This window comes from Dama dama, chromosome X (assembly GCF_033118175.1).
Source record: "Dama dama isolate Ldn47 chromosome X, ASM3311817v1, whole genome shotgun sequence".
Lineage (NCBI taxonomy): Eukaryota > Metazoa > Chordata > Mammalia > Artiodactyla > Cervidae > Dama > Dama dama.
In genome coordinates this window covers 143547749-143565254 of record NC_083714.1, presented here as the reverse complement: position 1 = coordinate 143565254, position 17506 = coordinate 143547749, and the positions used below count along the sequence as shown (strand labels likewise).

The window sequence follows — 17506 nt, the reverse complement described above, 5'->3', positions numbered from 1 at the left end:
CCATGAACACTCAAGTCTGCCACATACTAGCATGTGACTAGGAAGTAGTCTTTTTCATTTTATAAATCTTTAGGTTTTTTTTTCCTTTTTTATGTCAAAAATCATTCGTGTGGAAGCTATAGATACGAAGAGAGTAAATATAAAATCTTTTGCAATGAGACCATTGAGAAGATCAGTCAGCTTTTGAGTTCTGTCCTTCCAGTGACTTCCATGGTGTGTACATTTTAAAAGGAAGTAAAAGTGATTTCATACCATATGTACTGTTTTCACCATAAAGAATAGTTTTCTATACCATAACCATACCTCCCCCACCCCCACCTCCTGTGTATATGTGGTTTTTAAACCTGATAGTTTTGCAGTTGAAGTAAACAGAGTTTGGATATACCTATAGCTATATATTTTATTATGTAGAATCAAGAAGAAGGTCATTATGTGAAAAATCAAAATCAAGATTCAAGATAGTGAGATGTACGTTCTTAGGAGTGAGGACCAACTTGGAAATCTGAGACTGGGAATTCATTACTTAATATAGTGATTTAGAAGTTCCTGTTTATGTGTGTTTGTTTACTTTAAAGGATCCATTATAAAATAAAATGTTTTCCTTCTGTTTAGCCTTCTCTGGATATTCAACAAATACAAAGTACGACCCATACCAAATTAAGGCAGAGATAGCAAGTCGTCGGGATAGGGTGAGTAAAATGAATATTTTCACAACTAGAAACCCTGTGTATATTTGTTCGTAACATCACTTATCATGGTTCATTATATGATGGTCAGTGTGTCTCACATTCATATTTTAGTAAGATTTTCAATTTCATGAATTATTATTACTATATTTGGTTATACTTTCTACTATTTTTTCCAATAGGAGGAGAAAAGCCTCAACCTATCTAACAAAAAAATCGCCTGTACCCCTCCGTGTTTCATGGGGCTAGATTCACCCCCCATTTGGAAAGATTTGGCAAAGTCAGGGCCCAACCTCAGAGGACTGGATGACTCTCAGCAGGTTTAGCATCTGTCTGTTATTCTTTCCTGGTGGCTGTATTCCCAGAGAAATTGTGCCTGCCATAGCATTTGACCAGAAGCTTCTAAGGCACCTTTCCAGTGGTGCCCAGTTCTTTGGGTGCCATCATGTCCCATCCCTTCAGCCTTTGTCATGTGTGTCTGGAAGGAGGGACAGGAGACATCTTGGAGCCCAAGGCTCTGGTCCTGGTGTTTCAGTCCCTAAATCAGAGCATCTCTTTGAGTGCTATGGCTCTCATATTCTAGCACACCCTCAAAAACACTGGGGGCATCAGTTCAAAAGGAAAACTCCAGGCCACCCCCCAGTTTTAACACAGGCCTGGAGTGAGTCCTAGCACCTGTTTTAAATAAGCACTCTCTGTGACTGAGTTCCAGGTACCCAAAGCCATGCTTTGAGCAACAGCGTCTCCTATGTGGGACTTCAAACAGAAGGGAGGATGAAAAAAAAAAAAGTATGACAGAGTTTGCTCATTGCATTATGTCAATTAATACCCTGAAAAGAAAATCATTGATGATTCCAGGGTTCCCTGTGGGTAGAAAGCTGTCGGGGATCCAGGCCTTGTGTGCCTCAGTCAGCCGGCTCCTCTGCCAGGGCTGTGTGTTAGGTCTGTCGATGGAAGGTCTTGGCAAGAGGGTGACCCAGGGAATTACAAGCCAATCAGGAACTGAGAGGACAGTGCTAACAACGGTAGAAAAACCATTTTTCACAGCATGCTTTTGGAAAAAAAAATATGTCATTTGTCTTTAGCTTTCCAGATTAAAACGAGAGCTGACCCAGATGAAGCAAGAACTGCAGTACAAAGAGAAGGGAGTGGAGACCCTGCAAGAGTGAGTGGCCTGTGGTGACGGGGGGAGTGTTTCCCTGCGGTTTCCTGTTGTGCTGACCTCTTCCATGCCGGCACGTGTGTCTTAAAGCTTCATGGGTGTTTTCTTCTGTGCTTTTGTTTATGCTCGTTATGTACCAGTCGTAAGCATCAGATCTCTTTTCCTTGAAGATACCTTGTTCTTGTTTCCTTGGGAAGCAAGATCTTTAGTGTAATATTTGTGCACATTCTTGATAGCTAGCTGTCTAAAACACAGAAGGCTATTTCCATTTGAATTCCTGTTTGGCTAGTTTTAGTCTCTTCAGTGTTTTAGTTCTAAAATTTAGATTAATTAAAACGAAATAAAGTTAAACTGTTAGTCCCCAGTCTCAGTAGCCACATCTGAAATGCTCAGTAGTCTTGTGTGTCTAGTGCAAATCTTCTCCACCTCAGTGCTCATGACTTTTTGGGCCAGATAGCGGTTTATGGTGGGAGCTGTCCTGTGCACTATAGGATGTTTAACAGCATCCCTGGCCTTGACCTCCTATGTGCCGGTAGCAACCTCTCACCCAGTTGTGACAGCCAAAAATGTCTCCAGATATTGCCAAGTGTTTCCTGGAGGGCACGTGTGTCCCACATGGAGGACCACTAAGCTAGTGTCCCCTGTGTTGGGCAGCACAGATAATAGGCTATGTACATCCTCACAGATGGGTGATCCCCTGGAGAAGGAAATGGCAACCCACTCCAGTATTCTTGCCTGGAGAATGCCATGGATAGTGAGACTGGTGGGCTGTAGTCCATGGGGTCACAAAGAGACACGACAGAGTGACTTATCATATATCTACACAGAACATGTTGGGCAGCCTGATCTATAGGTCATCCTCCTGTTAACATCTTTGCAATTAGAACTCTGTCCCTACTGAGAGTTCAGAGATGAAGTTCTTATTATTTGCGAATTCTATTAAGTGAGCAAATTAAGTGAACAGTAGTTACTGTGTAAATGGTGGTATTGGTGGTCTGCAAGAATTTCTCTAGAAAGGGTTTTGCATGCCTGTTGGTCCTAAGTCTGTTTCCTTTTGATTGAGATCCTGGTTTCACTTGCTGAGCTTGGGCTTGTGCTTCACACCTTCTACGCTGACTCTTCTCATGTGGTTGAGTTTGACTGCTGTGACAAAATACTTTAGACTGAGTGACTTAAAGAGCAGACATTGACTTTTCCTGGTTCCAGAGGCCAGAAGTCCAAGGTCAAGGCACTGACAAATCCATTATGAGCCTTTTGACTGTGTCTTGACATGGTGCTGTTGTGTGGTGGGGCCTCTGGTCTCTGGTGTCTCTTCTCTTTCTTTAAGGACAGTGGTCCCTTCATGGGGCCCCACCTTCATGACTTCATCTAAATCTAATAACCCCCTAAAGGACCCATTTCCAAACAGCATCCCATTGGGGATTAGGATTCACCCTAAGAATTTGAGGGGACGTGAACATTCAGTCCATAGCAGTGACTGTTGGGCTAAATTGTCTGAGGACAGCAACAACGCCTGCTGCAGTCAGCCTTCAGCAAATGACGGGAATCCATGTGGCTACGATTCTTGGTAAACAGGGGCAGCGTGCCACTCTCTTGGCATCCTGTGTGTAGACACAGGGACCGTGTGTCAGATGTATCATTCTTTATAAAGAGGGAACACGGAATGTTAGTGTTTGCCAAAGGTAATGACTGCGGCCTCACATAAAGGGTAATGACTGGGCACATCAAACCCTGTTGTTCAGTGTGAGGTAGAGATTCACTTTCTTACTCACCCAGGATTGATTTGGCTGACAACTTGTTTGCCTGCTTCTTTATTGAGGATGTATTATAGACACCACGGGAGATACCATACAAAGGTGAGCTGGGTCCTGCTTGGAGGGCTTGGCTCTTCTGGTCCTGAGACACTGCCATGTCCCCTGCAGGTCCCCCCTATGGTGGGATTTGGCTGCGTGCTTAGCATGAGCTGCAAGCTTTTAACCTTACAGTTGGCTTTTTGCTTTCTCTGCCACTAGCTGCAGCAGTGTGTGTGTGCATGTGCGTGTGTGTGAGAAAACCCCTTCCCCTTGGCATTGCTAGGAAGTAACTTCATCTCTTGTAGGCAGTCATTCTTTAAAAGAATATTTACTAATTTTTGGCTGTACTGTCTCTGTTGCTGCGAGGGCTTCTCTTGTGGAGCATGGGCTCTCGCATGTGAGCTTCAGCAGTTGTAGTCCCTGGACTCTGGAGCACAGGCTCAGTAGTTGTGGCATATGGACTCAGCTGTTCCATGGCATGTGGGATCTTCCCGGACGAGGGATCGAACCCATGTCTCCTGCGTTAGCAGGCAGATTCTTTACTTACCTGTGAGCCACCAGGAGAAACCTCAGAATCATTTTAAGACTGGAAAAAGGTGGCCTCAATTTCTCCAGGTTTATGGGACAGGAAGCAAAAGCCGGTACAGGAAGTTGTCAGTTTACACCTGCAGCCAGAGCGGAGTATGAGCCTGCAGAAAGAATGCCAGTGCTGTTTGATCCTCTTTCCGCTTTTCTTTGCAAGCCCCCTTGTGTGGGGTCAGCAATGGTAAACATGGCCCCTGCCAAGGGGATGGGCCTCACTCCGTGGCAGAGCCTATGGGAATACCCACCTTCCCCCGTGGAGGCTGAGGGGTGGCCTGAAGGAAAGCTCTGGACCTGGCCTTGGTCTTGGGGTGTCCCAGCCCAGCTTTCCAGATGAAACTGCCTCTCGAAGCAGCTTCTGGTTGGCTGCTGTGTTGTCATTGAGCACGATCACTCTATGCTATGACATGACTTCTCAGGAAGAAGAGAAAACAGGAGTGCTCGTGCCATGCTTATTTGTTAATGCAGTGCTGTGCCAGTGAAAAAGTGGCCTTATACCTTCCTCTGAGTTACACAGGCCATGTATAAGATGAAAACGGCCTCTTTATTTTTCTGGTATTGAAGACTGGCTCTTGTGTTTGGATCACATCATGCGGATTGGTATGCTTTATTGAGAAATTGGGAAAACCTCAGGTAAGCATCGATAATGTGATTACCCCACCCCTACTGCAAAATCCTGACTCTGAACTCAGATAATACATGTACTGTTGTATGTCAATGGGCTTCTCAGATATTATTACCAACCTCGACTTAAGGCAGAAACCCTAGATTTCCCTCCAGAAAAGTTTCTGCTGTTCTTGCTTCCCAGAATATCCCGTGTATTTTTTTCCAGGGCACCTCACTGAGAGTTTGGCGACTCACAACATTTTAAACTCGACTTGTTTATCTTGGTGAACTTTCCTGGCTAGCAAGGAAATCCATCATTACGCTTGGGTCCAAGTGAGGAAAAAAGAGCCTTTTGTATTTTTTTTTTTTAAGTCTGTGTGCGTTGTTAATTTTTGTAGATGGGAACTGGCCGTGAACACAATCTCTGGGTTAATGATAGAATGTGTGTGTTTGTGTGTGTGTGTGTACTATATATAAACTTTTAATGATGGAAAATGTCAAATGTACACAAAAGTCAAGAGAATAGTATAAGGGAACCTTCCCGTACCTGTCTCCCCACTTCTACAGCTAACTGCACAATGGCCAGTCTTGTTTTGTCACACAGCTACACAGCCTCATTGCCCAAGCTTTTACCACGTTGTTGAAGCAAATCCCAGAATCGTATTTAGTCCATAAATGTCTCCTAAAGTTACGGACTCCTTTTGAAAACATAACTAATACCTGTGCCACTTAGTAGTAATCTCTTCATGTTGTCCATTCTCCAGTGAGTTTTTCCCCACCTCCCTGGTTAGTTTGGGTCCAGGTTTAGACTAGGTCCACACTGTACATGTGGTTAGTGTGTCTCTTCATCTCTACCCACCTCTCCCTTTTTCTTTTTTCCTTCATTTCTTCCTTTTGACAACTTACTTGTTGAAGAAGCTACTCTCCTTGTCTGAAAGAATTGCCCCAATCCTGGATTTTGCTACAGGAATGTACATGGCATCATTTCACATGCTCCTCTGTCCCCTGCTCTTTATTTATGTAAACTGGTGTCATTAATCCCACGGGCTTGATCTGACTCAAGTTTCATTGCATTTTCTTTTCTTTTGGAGGTTAAGTATGGTTTGTAGCTGGTGGTGTTACTTTGATCAGGAGGTACGCACTCTTTGGTTGCCTCGTGTGTGTGTGTGTATGTGTATGTTTGTGTGCGTGTGCACTCAGTCGCTCAGTCATGTCCAGCTCTTTGTGATCCCATGAACTGCAGCCCTAATTCTAGGGCACAGGCTAAGTAGTTGTGGCACGTGGAATCTTCCCAGACCAAGGATCCAACCTGTGTCCCTTGCATTAGCAGGTAGATTCTTTACCACCAGAGAAGCCCCCAGAGCCTTCTTATTAACTGCTCTCCAGCATTTCTTCTCTGCTCCTTACTGTACTATTTTGTGTTTGAAGAAATCTTATTTCTACCACTGCTGTTCAAATCATAGAGGTGGGTGCTCGCTAAACGTGCCAGTAACCCCTTTCCTGGAGGCGTGTGCTTATCAGCCCCTGGGTCTGTGCTTCGAGCCTTTTAATTGCTTGATGACTGTCTTCCATCTTGGGATGCCTTGATGGAGTTAAGCCCATGTGTCTCCTTCAGTGACTCAGAGTGACTGCTGTCTGAGGAGTGTTCGTGTCATGGTGAGGCAGTGTTAGATCTTGGAATTAGCATTTTCTCTCTGAGGGGATTTACAGATTTCAGGAGAGCATGGGCTTGTCCACAGTCCACACAGGCTTAGAGCAGGATATCCTGTTACCATAGTTCAGAGGCTCCTCAGATAACAGTAAAACCTACAGAAGTGGGGGCGGAAACAAAAAGAGTGTTGTTCCCAGTCGTGGGACAGATCTGGTGTTCCACATGGGACCGACGGCTGATAGAAGCTGCCAGAAGCTCTTCAGGATTCTGGTTCGTTCAAGGCCGCCTGCCAGCACCAGTGATGTAAAAGGTAGAGTCGTAACAAGACTCCTCCTTCTTGGGGGTTGTAACATGTGCTGTTAACGTGGGCGACCTTTCAAGACCTGGTGGCCCTTTCCTCCAAGATGTGGGTTGAAGAATTCGTTCAGTTTGATTTTTGCCAGTGCACTTCTCTTGACATCTTAAGTTGAACAAGAAATACAGACGCTTGAGGGCAGGGGGAGGTTGATGAGAAACGCCTCAAAAATGCCTTCTCGGCAGTGTGCCATCAGCGTTTGCTGCCGCGCCTTTTCTCTGGCTTCCCTGGTGGCTCAGGCAGTAAAGAATCTGCCTGCAAAGCGGGAGACCTGGGTTCGATCCCTGGGTCGGGAAGATCCCCTGGAGGAGGGCATGGCAACCCACTCCAGTATTCTTGCCTGGAGAGTCCCCATGGACAGAGGAGGCTGGCGGGCTATGGTCCATGGGGTCACACAGAATCAGATGCGACTGAGTGACTAACACTTTTAACGCGCTTCTTGTCTCACTAACAATTTCTTTCAAAGGCAGGCTGTAAAGAGTGTCAGTCTGCTTTCGTCTGCCATCTGACTGTGTGGCCAGTCCTCAGATTTGATACGGTGTCACTTTGGAGGCCTTGAGCTTGAGTGTATTGCTAGCCTGGTGACAGAAGAGGCTGAGTGTGGCGGGAAGGGCCTCAGTGTGGACCTCGCTGTGTGACCTTGAGCCAGTCATTCAACCTTCCTGGTTGAATGTTGAGTGAAAAGTGAAGGCTGCGTTTTAGAGGGAATTTGAAAACTCCCAAATAAACGAATTTTGCAGATGTGATATAAAAGAGAGTTCCTGTCCTTTGAGGTTTTTGTTAGATGAAAATTGATCACAGTTGACAGATGGAAGTGGTTAGAGTTCTGTGGAGCCTGCTTCTTCCCCTTACCAAAGCATACAGACCCTACCCTGGCCACCCTGAGCAGGAGTCTACCAGCGGGTAGCAAGGGCCATTATCTGCACCAAGTTTTTCCATCGAATAGCTAAAATGGAAAAACTCCAATTTGGACTTGAGAGCTGGGAGATGTGGGTTTCACTTGTGGGTCTGCCAGATCTTAGCTTGTCCTCTTGGGCCACTTAGTCTCTCTGAGCCTCAGTTTTTGCATCACAAAGTCTGGGAAGATTATGCTTATCTCATAAACCTGTTCAGGAGATTAAATGAGGTGAGACATAAAGCATGCAGCAAGACAGTCACGTAGTAGGTGTTTGATACGTGAACTATTGTAATATGCTATTTATATACTTATCTAATTTAATCAAACACATACTTATATAATTCAAACAAATAGATACTTGTATAATTTAATCAGGGACTTCCCAGGTAGTAAAGAAGTGGTAAAGAATTCTGCCAGTGAAGGAGACGTAAGAGACATGGGTTCGATTCCTAGGTCGGGAAGATCACCTGGAGGGAGGACACGGCAACCCATTCCAGTATTCTTGGCTGGAGAATCCCATGGACAGGGGAGCCTGGCAGGTGATAGTCCATAGGGTCGCATAGAGTCAGACCCAGCTGTAGCAACTCAGCATGTATGCATGCATGCATAATTTAATCAAATGCATATAATTTAATCAAATCAAATATAAAATGTCTCTGTAAGGTTATACTCACATAATAGTATCATTTCACGTAATTGCATATTCTATAATAATTCGTAACTTTTTAAACAGTTACATTTCAGAGATTCCTAGAACTTTGAGATCATCTTTTCTAAGAGCTTGCACACTTTTTTGTTAAAACATGTGCGATCTTTTCCCCTATCCTTCCCCTCCAATGACATCTTCTATGGAAGCAGACTGTCTGAGATGGAACGAAGGGAAGGGCTTGCCGAATGGTGAGGGGCCCCAACTCGTGGGTGGGCTCTCCCTTCAGCGACCCCAGCTCACCAGGCTGGGACAGCCTTGGGACAGAGTGAAAACAGCTGCTCTCGGTCAGTCTTCATTCCTTTTTGAGGTCTCAGAGCTCCTTGGGTGGAGCTAAGGTCAGGGCTGAGGCCTGCTGCCTTGAAGTTGAACTTTTGTTCTTGGAGGGGGAGGGTCGGGGGGCTCTGTGGCATCTGCTGGTGAGATGTATTACAGGGTTTGCTGTTCTCTCTCCCTAGTGGGAACTGGGGCCTGTTTTCCTCCAAGCCATCAGCTGATGGTGCCTTAGGCGGCTGGCTCTGTCCCGGGCTTTACTGATGGCTACACTTAGGCTTTGTTGCTACTGAAAGCCATAAAGAAATCACAACACCCAAGTATGAAGCCAGAGCCGATGGGGTTAGCGTCTCACATTGTGGCCTTAACAGCGACTGTGTGTCTGTACTCTGTGACCATTCAATGAACATTGACTTCTAAGCAGTTTGAGAACATTTTGTGTGTTGCAGTCAAGTTTCATTTCTCTATAGGAGTGTCGGTGTCAGGTAATAATCCCTTTGCTGTATGTAGTTTTCTTTCTAGACGAGTCAGTACATCTGTAGTAGCAAAGGCCTTTGTCATTAACTGTTAAGGAGAAATCACACTTTTCTGGCCTTGGGTTTTCTGTGTTGAAATGATGTCACCCTTTTCTACAGACTTCATCAGGCTATGTCTGTTGTGATTTGTGACATTAAATGAGATATATTGGAGAGCCTTTTATCATAAGATGGATATCAGGAGACATTATTATGTAAATGAGTCTAACTTCTCTGCTAGAAAAGTTGAACCACTTCCTTGGCAGACGTAGTGATGGGAGATGGATGGCCTTTGTGTCTGCCTTGCATCAGAGACTCTTGATTCTCCATAGAACAGCTAAAATGGAAAAACGCGTGGCCAGGCCACATTGGGATGCAGGGATAGAATGAAGGAAGGATGAATGGATGTTTGAATGAAACAGGAATACTAGAGAGGGAGTAATAAATTAGAACCAGAATAAAGGAACAAAAGATAGGGGAGACATAAGACTTCTCAAGTTTTGTGCAGGGCATCAGTATTGAAACTTCACTACTTTTTTCTGTTTCCCATATATTCTTGTACACAGATTTCATTGGTACGTTTACTTAATAGACATTTTGGACTACTAACTGAGATGCTGGGGATAAACGAATAAGACATGATCCTGCTCTCAGAGAGGGAAGTTTAAAATCTTTGGAAATGATTAGGAATCTTGCCTGTCATGTCCCTGACTATAGAAGATGCTCGGAGCAGAGGGAAACATCCACCACCAGTCTTATCTCCTTGTATTCACCAAGAACAAGGAAGGGCTTATGGGATCTTTTTTTTCCTTTGCCAAAATATTGCTGTTTTAGCTGTTTCCCACCCTTCTATGAAGTTTTGAAGTTCTGGATTATTACTGTTTAAGGGGATGTTACACTCTTGCACAGAATGACTCTTTTATTTCTTTTTGAACCAGGATTGATCGCAAGATGTCTAATGCTCACACCAACTACAAACTGGATGAGGCACAGGCTATAATGAGCGAGCTCAGGACCATCAAGAAAGCCATTTATACAGGCGAGAAGGAAAGGCGGGATCTGATGCAAGTAAGAAGCTGGGGAGCTCTTCAGAGCCCACATCTGTCTCTCTGCCCTCCTGTGTGTTGTTCCTTTATTTATTTATTTCCCTTTTTTAAACATGTTCATAATGCCAGGGTTATCTAACTATCCTTTATTTAAACATTTAAAATATATATATGTATATTATATCGTTATTATATAATCATGCAAATTTTAAACACATACATGTTTGTACAATAAATATGTCTATTTGATATCTTCTATATATAAATATTTTAAAATGTGCATGTTAGTTTCCTAGGGTTGCCATGACAAAGAACCACATACCAGGTGGCTTAGAACAACAGGAGTTTATTCTCTCCCAGTCTGGAGGACGAGAGTCTGATGTCAAGGTGCGGCAGGGCCACGGTCTGTCTGAAGGCTCTGGGGGAGGTCCTTCCTTGCCTCTTCCAGCCTCTGGGGGCTGCTGGCAGTCCTTGGTGTTCCTCAGCTTATAGATGCATCACTCTAGTCTCTGCCTTTGTGATCACATCTCTGCATATAAATTTTTTCTTCTTATAAGGACACCAATCATTGGATTAGAACCTGTTCTCATCTTAATTTGATTTCATCTGCAGACTTTTCCTTCCAAATAAGCACGTATTCCCAGGTTCTGGGGGTTAGGACTGAAGCATTTTCTTGCAGGACATAATTCAGGCTACAGTAAGGAGTGACACATTTATATCATTTAATAACCAAAGTAATTTTAAAAGTGTATCATAAGAGTCTTGCTGTCACCCCATTTTCTCACCTCCTATAACTACTGTTTTGACCTTCTTGTGTGTCCTGCTAGTGTTTATGCAGACACGTGATGGTGTGGACACGTGATCAGTTGCCCTCGCAGAAAGCTGGGCCTGTAGCTCAGTATGGCTGCATAGTATTCCACCATGAGGATAGACTTTATACTGGTTTATTTTTTTGCCACTTGAACTCCTGTAGCTTCTGTTATTTTTAGAAAAAAACTGAGTTTTTGCCAAGGGACGCATGCCGGGCTCTTGCTCCATGCCGGAATGCATTTGATGCTCTCCGTCGTGGCTTTTCTTTCCAGCTCAGTTCACTGAGTCGGCACCTGGCGCTGGTAGGCGTTTGTCTCAATTCTGCAGCATATAAAACACACAAAGACATGGGAGCAAAGCTCACCTTCTTAGGCCAAGTGCAACAGGTGCGCACATGACCGCCTTGCATGGCAGTGCTTCCTAATGTCAAGGATGTGAGGCTGGAGTGTCCCCAGGGTGCTTGTTCAATTGCAGATTACCAGGCCACACCCCAGAACTCCTAGATTAGACTCTCTGGGGGTGGAATACAGAAATCTGTATTTTCAGATGCCCTGTAGTTCCGGGTCATGAGAGGTAAATGACACCTAGTTGCCTTGAGTGGGTTCCCCACCATGGAGGCTGGAGATAGAATTTCTGGAAGAAGCCTCAGACCCCAGCATCTTCTCTGAGACACTCCAGGGAGACACACAAGCAGTGTCTTCATCAAGTAAAATCGAATAAGTTGTTTTGTCTTTCTTATACAAAGAGAACAGTCTTGGCCCATCCTGAGACACCTTTGTCTAGATCCAGAGGCACCTGCCTGGGGGTCTACTGCACCTGGGCATCTCATGTCTGCAGTCTATTAAAAATCTTAAAAAATCTGGTTTCTCTTGAACTTTCACCCGAAGGGGGTTCCAGGTACCAGAATTTATACTTACTCTAATCTTTGGCCTACTGACATCCATATAAGATGACTTTGACCCTGTAGAATTATGACTGAAAAAAATTTGCTTATAAGAATATGTGAGCATAGTCTGGGAGTTGTTATCACCTTCTGTGTGGTTTTGAAGATCTCCAGGTAGCATTCCTCTCTGATGGAATTATTTATTGAAGGAACATTTCAGATAGGAATGCTATCTCCCCTCCCCTTCGCTCTGCTGAGGTACAGTTGACAAATAAAATTTTATAAATTTAAGGTGTACGTGCTGGTTTGATAGACACATCTATTGTGAAATGATTACCACCATAAAATGAGTTCACACATCTGTCACCTCACATGGGTACCTTGATTTTTCTGTGCTAAGGACTTCTAAGATCTACTCTTAGCAACTTTCAGACCTTCACTCCAGTATTGCTAGCTGTACTTACTGTGCTGTGGACCTAAGATCCGGGACTTATTCCTCCTGCTTTCCTGGTGGCTCAGACGGTAAAGAATCCACCTGCCAGTGCAAGAGACGCGAATTCAATCCCTGGGTCAGGAGGATTCCCTGGAGGAGGGCATGGCAACCCACTCCAATGTTCTCACCTGGGAAATCCATGAACAGAGCAGCCTGGTGGGCTCCAGTCCATGGGATCACAAAGAGATGCAACTGAGCACACAGGCATGCACATTCTTCTTAAAACATGGGACTTTGGACCCTTTGACCAGCATCTCTTCATTGCCCAGAGCCCTCTAGCCCCTGTCAACTGCCTTCCTACTCCATATGATTTTGGCTTTTTTGGAGGGAAGGCTGATTTTTTCTTTAGGAAACACAAAGGTTTAAAAAAAAAAAAAAAACCCAGTAAAAACGGTCCCTCAGTGTTCTCTGTATTATTCCCATGCTGCCAGGAGGACTCAGTTGCCATCTGACTTAAATCACTACGAGTTTCATGAAAGGTGCATGTGCTGATCAACATTTCTTTGGAATCTCATGAGAATGGGGTTGGGGTGGGCCTGCTCTCCAGGAATGAGGCTGCCAACTTGGAATGGGAAGGAAATGACTGCTTGGAAAGGGAAGAGATGCATTGCCATGGCTGTTCAAGTTGCTTGTTCCCTTCTGTTCTAGAGCCTGGCCAAGCTGACTGATGGCTTCAGGAATAGCTGTTCTCTTAACGACCCTCTGCAGGAGTTCCCTCCTGGCGCAGGTGCACTGGGCGAGTCTTTATCTCACCAGTTTTGCGATGCTGGCTCTCAGACTGACATCATAGGCGAGGTATGCTCACCAGGCCGGGGGGGGGGGGGGGCGCGGAGGGGGAGAACCGAAGATGCCCAGAGAGACAACAAAACGGCTGCTTTCATGTGGCCATCACCCATTTGTTAAAATTTTCCACTTTCCCTTCAAAAGGGTTTTGGCTTTTGTGCCATTAAGTTTGAAGAAAGAATATGTTTTTTTTTTTTTTTTTACATCCAGGCATCTTGAAGGTTCAGAGGGGCCTGGGAGGCAATTGAATGGCTTATTACCTTTCTCTTCATAAATTAGATTTTTTTAAAAGGCAGAATCCTTTTGAGAGTTGAGTTCAGCTGTTTTTTTGACAGATGTAGGATTCTTTACAGCATGGATCAGCTAAGTTTTTCTGCCAGGGTCCCGATAATAAGTGTTTTAGGCTTTGCCAGCTGTGCAGTCTCTGCCATAGTCATCTATGAATGGGTGGGTGGGGCTTGTTCCAGTAAAACTCTATTTACATAAGGAGGTGGTGGGCCACATTCATCCTTTGGGCCGTAGCTCTCTGAGCTCTGGCTTAGACCAGTGATTTTCAGCAGCTTTGTGGCTGTGTCACCCTTGGGTTATACTTTGATGCTATTTCTTATTCTAAGAGAATGTCAGGAAATTGAATTGAAATTAATTTTGTTTGGGACTTGGAAGAATTTCATAATGCCCCTTTTGATAATTAGTGAAGCCTTGCGTTAGCCACCAAAGCAGAATTGGCAGCCATCATGTGAAGCAGGGCAGTGAATACTTAGACACTACTGTTGTACTGCCATTGAGTGAAGTTTTACATTCATTTGTTACAAATGGAAAACCAATTTGTATGGCTTCTTTTTCTTAGGGCTCACTAAGTAAAGTTGAAATATCAATGAAATGCAGAATGCCCTCCTAAAAGTAAACAAATAAAAAGAAACAAAAAGAAGGGAAAACCATTGACTAAAAAACTGTGGGTTTTAAATAATTAACTAATATTTTAAAATGTCAACAAATAGTGCATCTTTGAGGGGAATATCATATAGGAAATAATGCCTCTGTGTCCTGGATGTCCTGAACTGCCTATTTGCAGTGTTCCCCTCATTGTTCTCAAAAGTACACTTTGGACATTTTTTGACCAGGTTTAAGACAGAGAAGAATCTGTAAGTCAAAATTGTCTGGCATTTTTGCCTAAAGATTTTGGTATGAGAAAAGGAAAGAAGTACAGTGTGTATTGAATTCCATGAATAACTCATTGCTGCTTAATATAAGGTTAGAATTAGAATTTTTATAGGCTCTTACCTCGTTTGAGAGAAACAGGTAAGATTGAGGGTTCTGTAACGATTTAGATAAGACTTTCTAAAAAACGTCGGGTGGGGAGTGGCTGGTTATACTACTATAATAACTTTAGCAGTAAATTGTCATTATTTATGAGTTTACTGGGGCTGGCCCTGAGTTGGCAGCTTCATGACTGTTACTTTGATTTAAGTCGTCGTTTCTATCCTCTTTTGTCAGCTGAGGGGGTCCAGGTGCCAGGTTACCTAAGGTTATGTAGCCAGGGAGAAGCAGATCTGGGTTTGAATCAGCAACTCTGATCCCTAAACGCCTGTGCTTTCTACTACATCTTGTTATTGAAAAATATATCAAAAGACTTTAACTGTATTAGTTAGTTATTGCTGCATAACAAAACACTCCTGATACCTAGCATTTGAAAACAGCACACATTTATTATCTCACACCTGTACTGTGGATCAGGAAACTGTGCTGTATCTTCTGCTTCAGGGGCTCTCAGGAAACTGTAATCAAGGTATTAGCTAGGGTTGCAGTCTCATCAGAAAGCTTGATTGGGAAGGGTTCACTTCCAGGCTTACATGATTGTTGGCAGGATTCAGTTCGTCACAGATTGTTGGACTGAGAGCTTCTATTCCTTACTATATGAACCTCTCCAGAATGGCAGCTTGCTTCATCATAGCGTACATGTACTACACAAGTTGGGATGAATTTTTTTGCTTTTGTATCAACTTTGAGGAATTTTCTATTTCTTTTCAAACTTAATTTGCTGTTGGGAATTACAAAATAGACAAGTGTACGTCCACTATTTAAAAAAAAAAATTCACCAGTGTTGGAACAACCAAAGTCTTACCAGTCCCATTCCCAACTCCCGATGACCAGAGGTGGCAGCTGTTATTGGTGTGTTTCCTTCCAGACTTTTGAAAAATGGAAATTGGAAGGTGAAGTAAAATATTCTTCATTGCTGCTGGAAGTTTAGGTGAATTTTCTCTTTTGAAAATGGGTTTTTAACATGTCTCTTCCCTTTGTTTATCTTCCTTCTGTTCCAAAAAGTTCGTCTTTGATGATAAAACAAGGCTTGTGGATCGAGTCAGGCTTAACTGGCAGTATGAGGAAGCCAGAAAGAGGTAAGAAGCTCCTTTTTCAAACTTTGCCTTCTCCTTATTTCCTTTCTCCTGTGGGAAGAGGTTTTATGGAGTTTCAATGTGTGATTTATCCACATCTTACCAGAAAGCAATGTCTGATAGAGTATAGAATTACGGTTTACGTGTAGCTTCTGAACACATGTGACAAAATTTCACATGCATTTAAAATGGGAACTTCTTAATATTGCAAACAGTTATAAAGACGGGATTTAATAAAAATAGAGACTTTTCGGGCTCTCTTTATCCTCTCAGGGAATTCAGAACTCCCTCCTTCCTTGCCTTCTAACTGAGCATCAGTCCCTCAGACCAGCTTAAGCATAACTGTTTTTTTTTTTTAATATATGTGGCATCTCATTCCATAGATTAACAGCAAAAGCCATATATCTTGGTTTCAAAGACAGTTTAATAAGGATTAGGTCAATGAGTGACAGCAGTACCTAATCTGTGTCATTCTGATGGAGAGAACTGAAACACAGTCGTGTCTGTTAACCTGTGCTGTAGGTTACCTGCCTTCTGAAAATTGAGACTTGACCTTGTTTGTGTGTTTCAAAATGTATCTCTCCCTCCTCCTTCCCTCTGTCCCTCCCTCCCTCCCAGTCTCAGCCAGGGTTCAGGGGCAGCACCACCAGGTGGGTTGTTACCCTTGCAGGCAGTGTTGTTTAAATTTGTTTTATTGGGCTGTGTTGGGTCTTAGTGGCAGTGCACAGGCTTCTCTCTAGTTGTGGCGCATGGACTCAGTAGTTACGGTCCATGGGCTTAGTGACTCTCTCTCTTGTACCTTCTGAAAAGAGTCTTAAATCCAAGCTATTCCAAAATCTGGGCTTCGGAAAGCCGTGGTGCCTATCTTTTTCAAGAAGTTTCTTTAGTCACATATGAACTGCTGTCCAGGGGGTGGAGGAAGAGGAGCGAATGCCAAGCAGGTCAAGGGTGTCCGTTCTGGAAGCTAAATAGTTGGGTTTGCTCGGTATACTGTATCATTCAGGGATGTCTGGAAATCCGCTTCATGGCCTTTTTAGCAAATGTAAAAATAGCATCCAAAGCAGATCATATGACTCCCCGCTGGAGGGCTGGCTGGAGATGACCCAGCCTCCACTCAGAGCCCCTCTGCCCGATCCTCCTGGCTCTTGCTCTGCAGGATGCAGTGATATGCTCGAAGAGGGCACTACACTTCCCCGTGGACCACTTCCCTGGCCTCAGGCAGCTGCTCTCTGGAGCTCACTGGTGGCATTTGTCAGACGTTGTTGTCTCAGTATTGAGAATATTGTCTCAATAGTCCTCTGCTCCTTGCATGTTTCTGCTGCACCGTGTGGGTGTTGGAATTTGCTGTGTTGTATTAAGCCGCAGAAACTTGATGGGTGCTGCACTTAACGTAATTGTTACTGTTTGGCTGTGACATTTACCAGCCATAGCAAGGGATATTTTGGTTTTCTAGAGATGATGTTGGTACAGAGTGAGTAATCTTTTTAAATATTGAGATAATAACATTTGGGCGGAAAGACCAGGATTTAAGAGCATTCTTCAGGGGAGGACACTTCAGAGGGATCATTCTTCAGGATACTGATGGAGTTCTCTTTCATCAGTATCTTTTAAAGGGGAGGAGTATCTCAGGTTCACCAGAACCTTGTTAGGAAAGGCACCGCAGTTGCAGAGGAAGGTCCTGTCCCCAGTGCCTCGACCTTTGTGGGAAAGTAGGGGCTTCTCCAAAATGCCTTTCTGAGCTGCCTTGGCCACATTTAGAGATCTGAGATCCGTTGTAAGGACATGCCAGGTTGGCTCACAATTGTTCTTTCCCCACTAGGACAGTGGTTCCCACTGGGTCAGGGAGTGAGGGAGGGGTGCAATGGTGGGAC

The 17506-nt window shown here is 44.0% G+C and overlaps 1 protein-coding gene across 1 annotated transcript in view; it reads left to right on the top strand.

The window, feature by feature from the left end:
- WWC3 (WWC family member 3) overlaps positions 1-17506 on the top strand; it is a 108705-nt gene that overhangs the window by 53512 nt on the left and 37687 nt on the right. The window contains exons 4-8 of the mRNA XM_061137862.1: positions 613-689; positions 1772-1851; positions 10166-10295; positions 13108-13254; positions 15565-15638. Coding sequence (XP_060993845.1) covers positions 613-689; positions 1772-1851; positions 10166-10295; positions 13108-13254; positions 15565-15638 — 508 coding nt within the window. The remainder of the gene's footprint in view (positions 1-612; positions 690-1771; positions 1852-10165; positions 10296-13107; positions 13255-15564; positions 15639-17506) is intronic.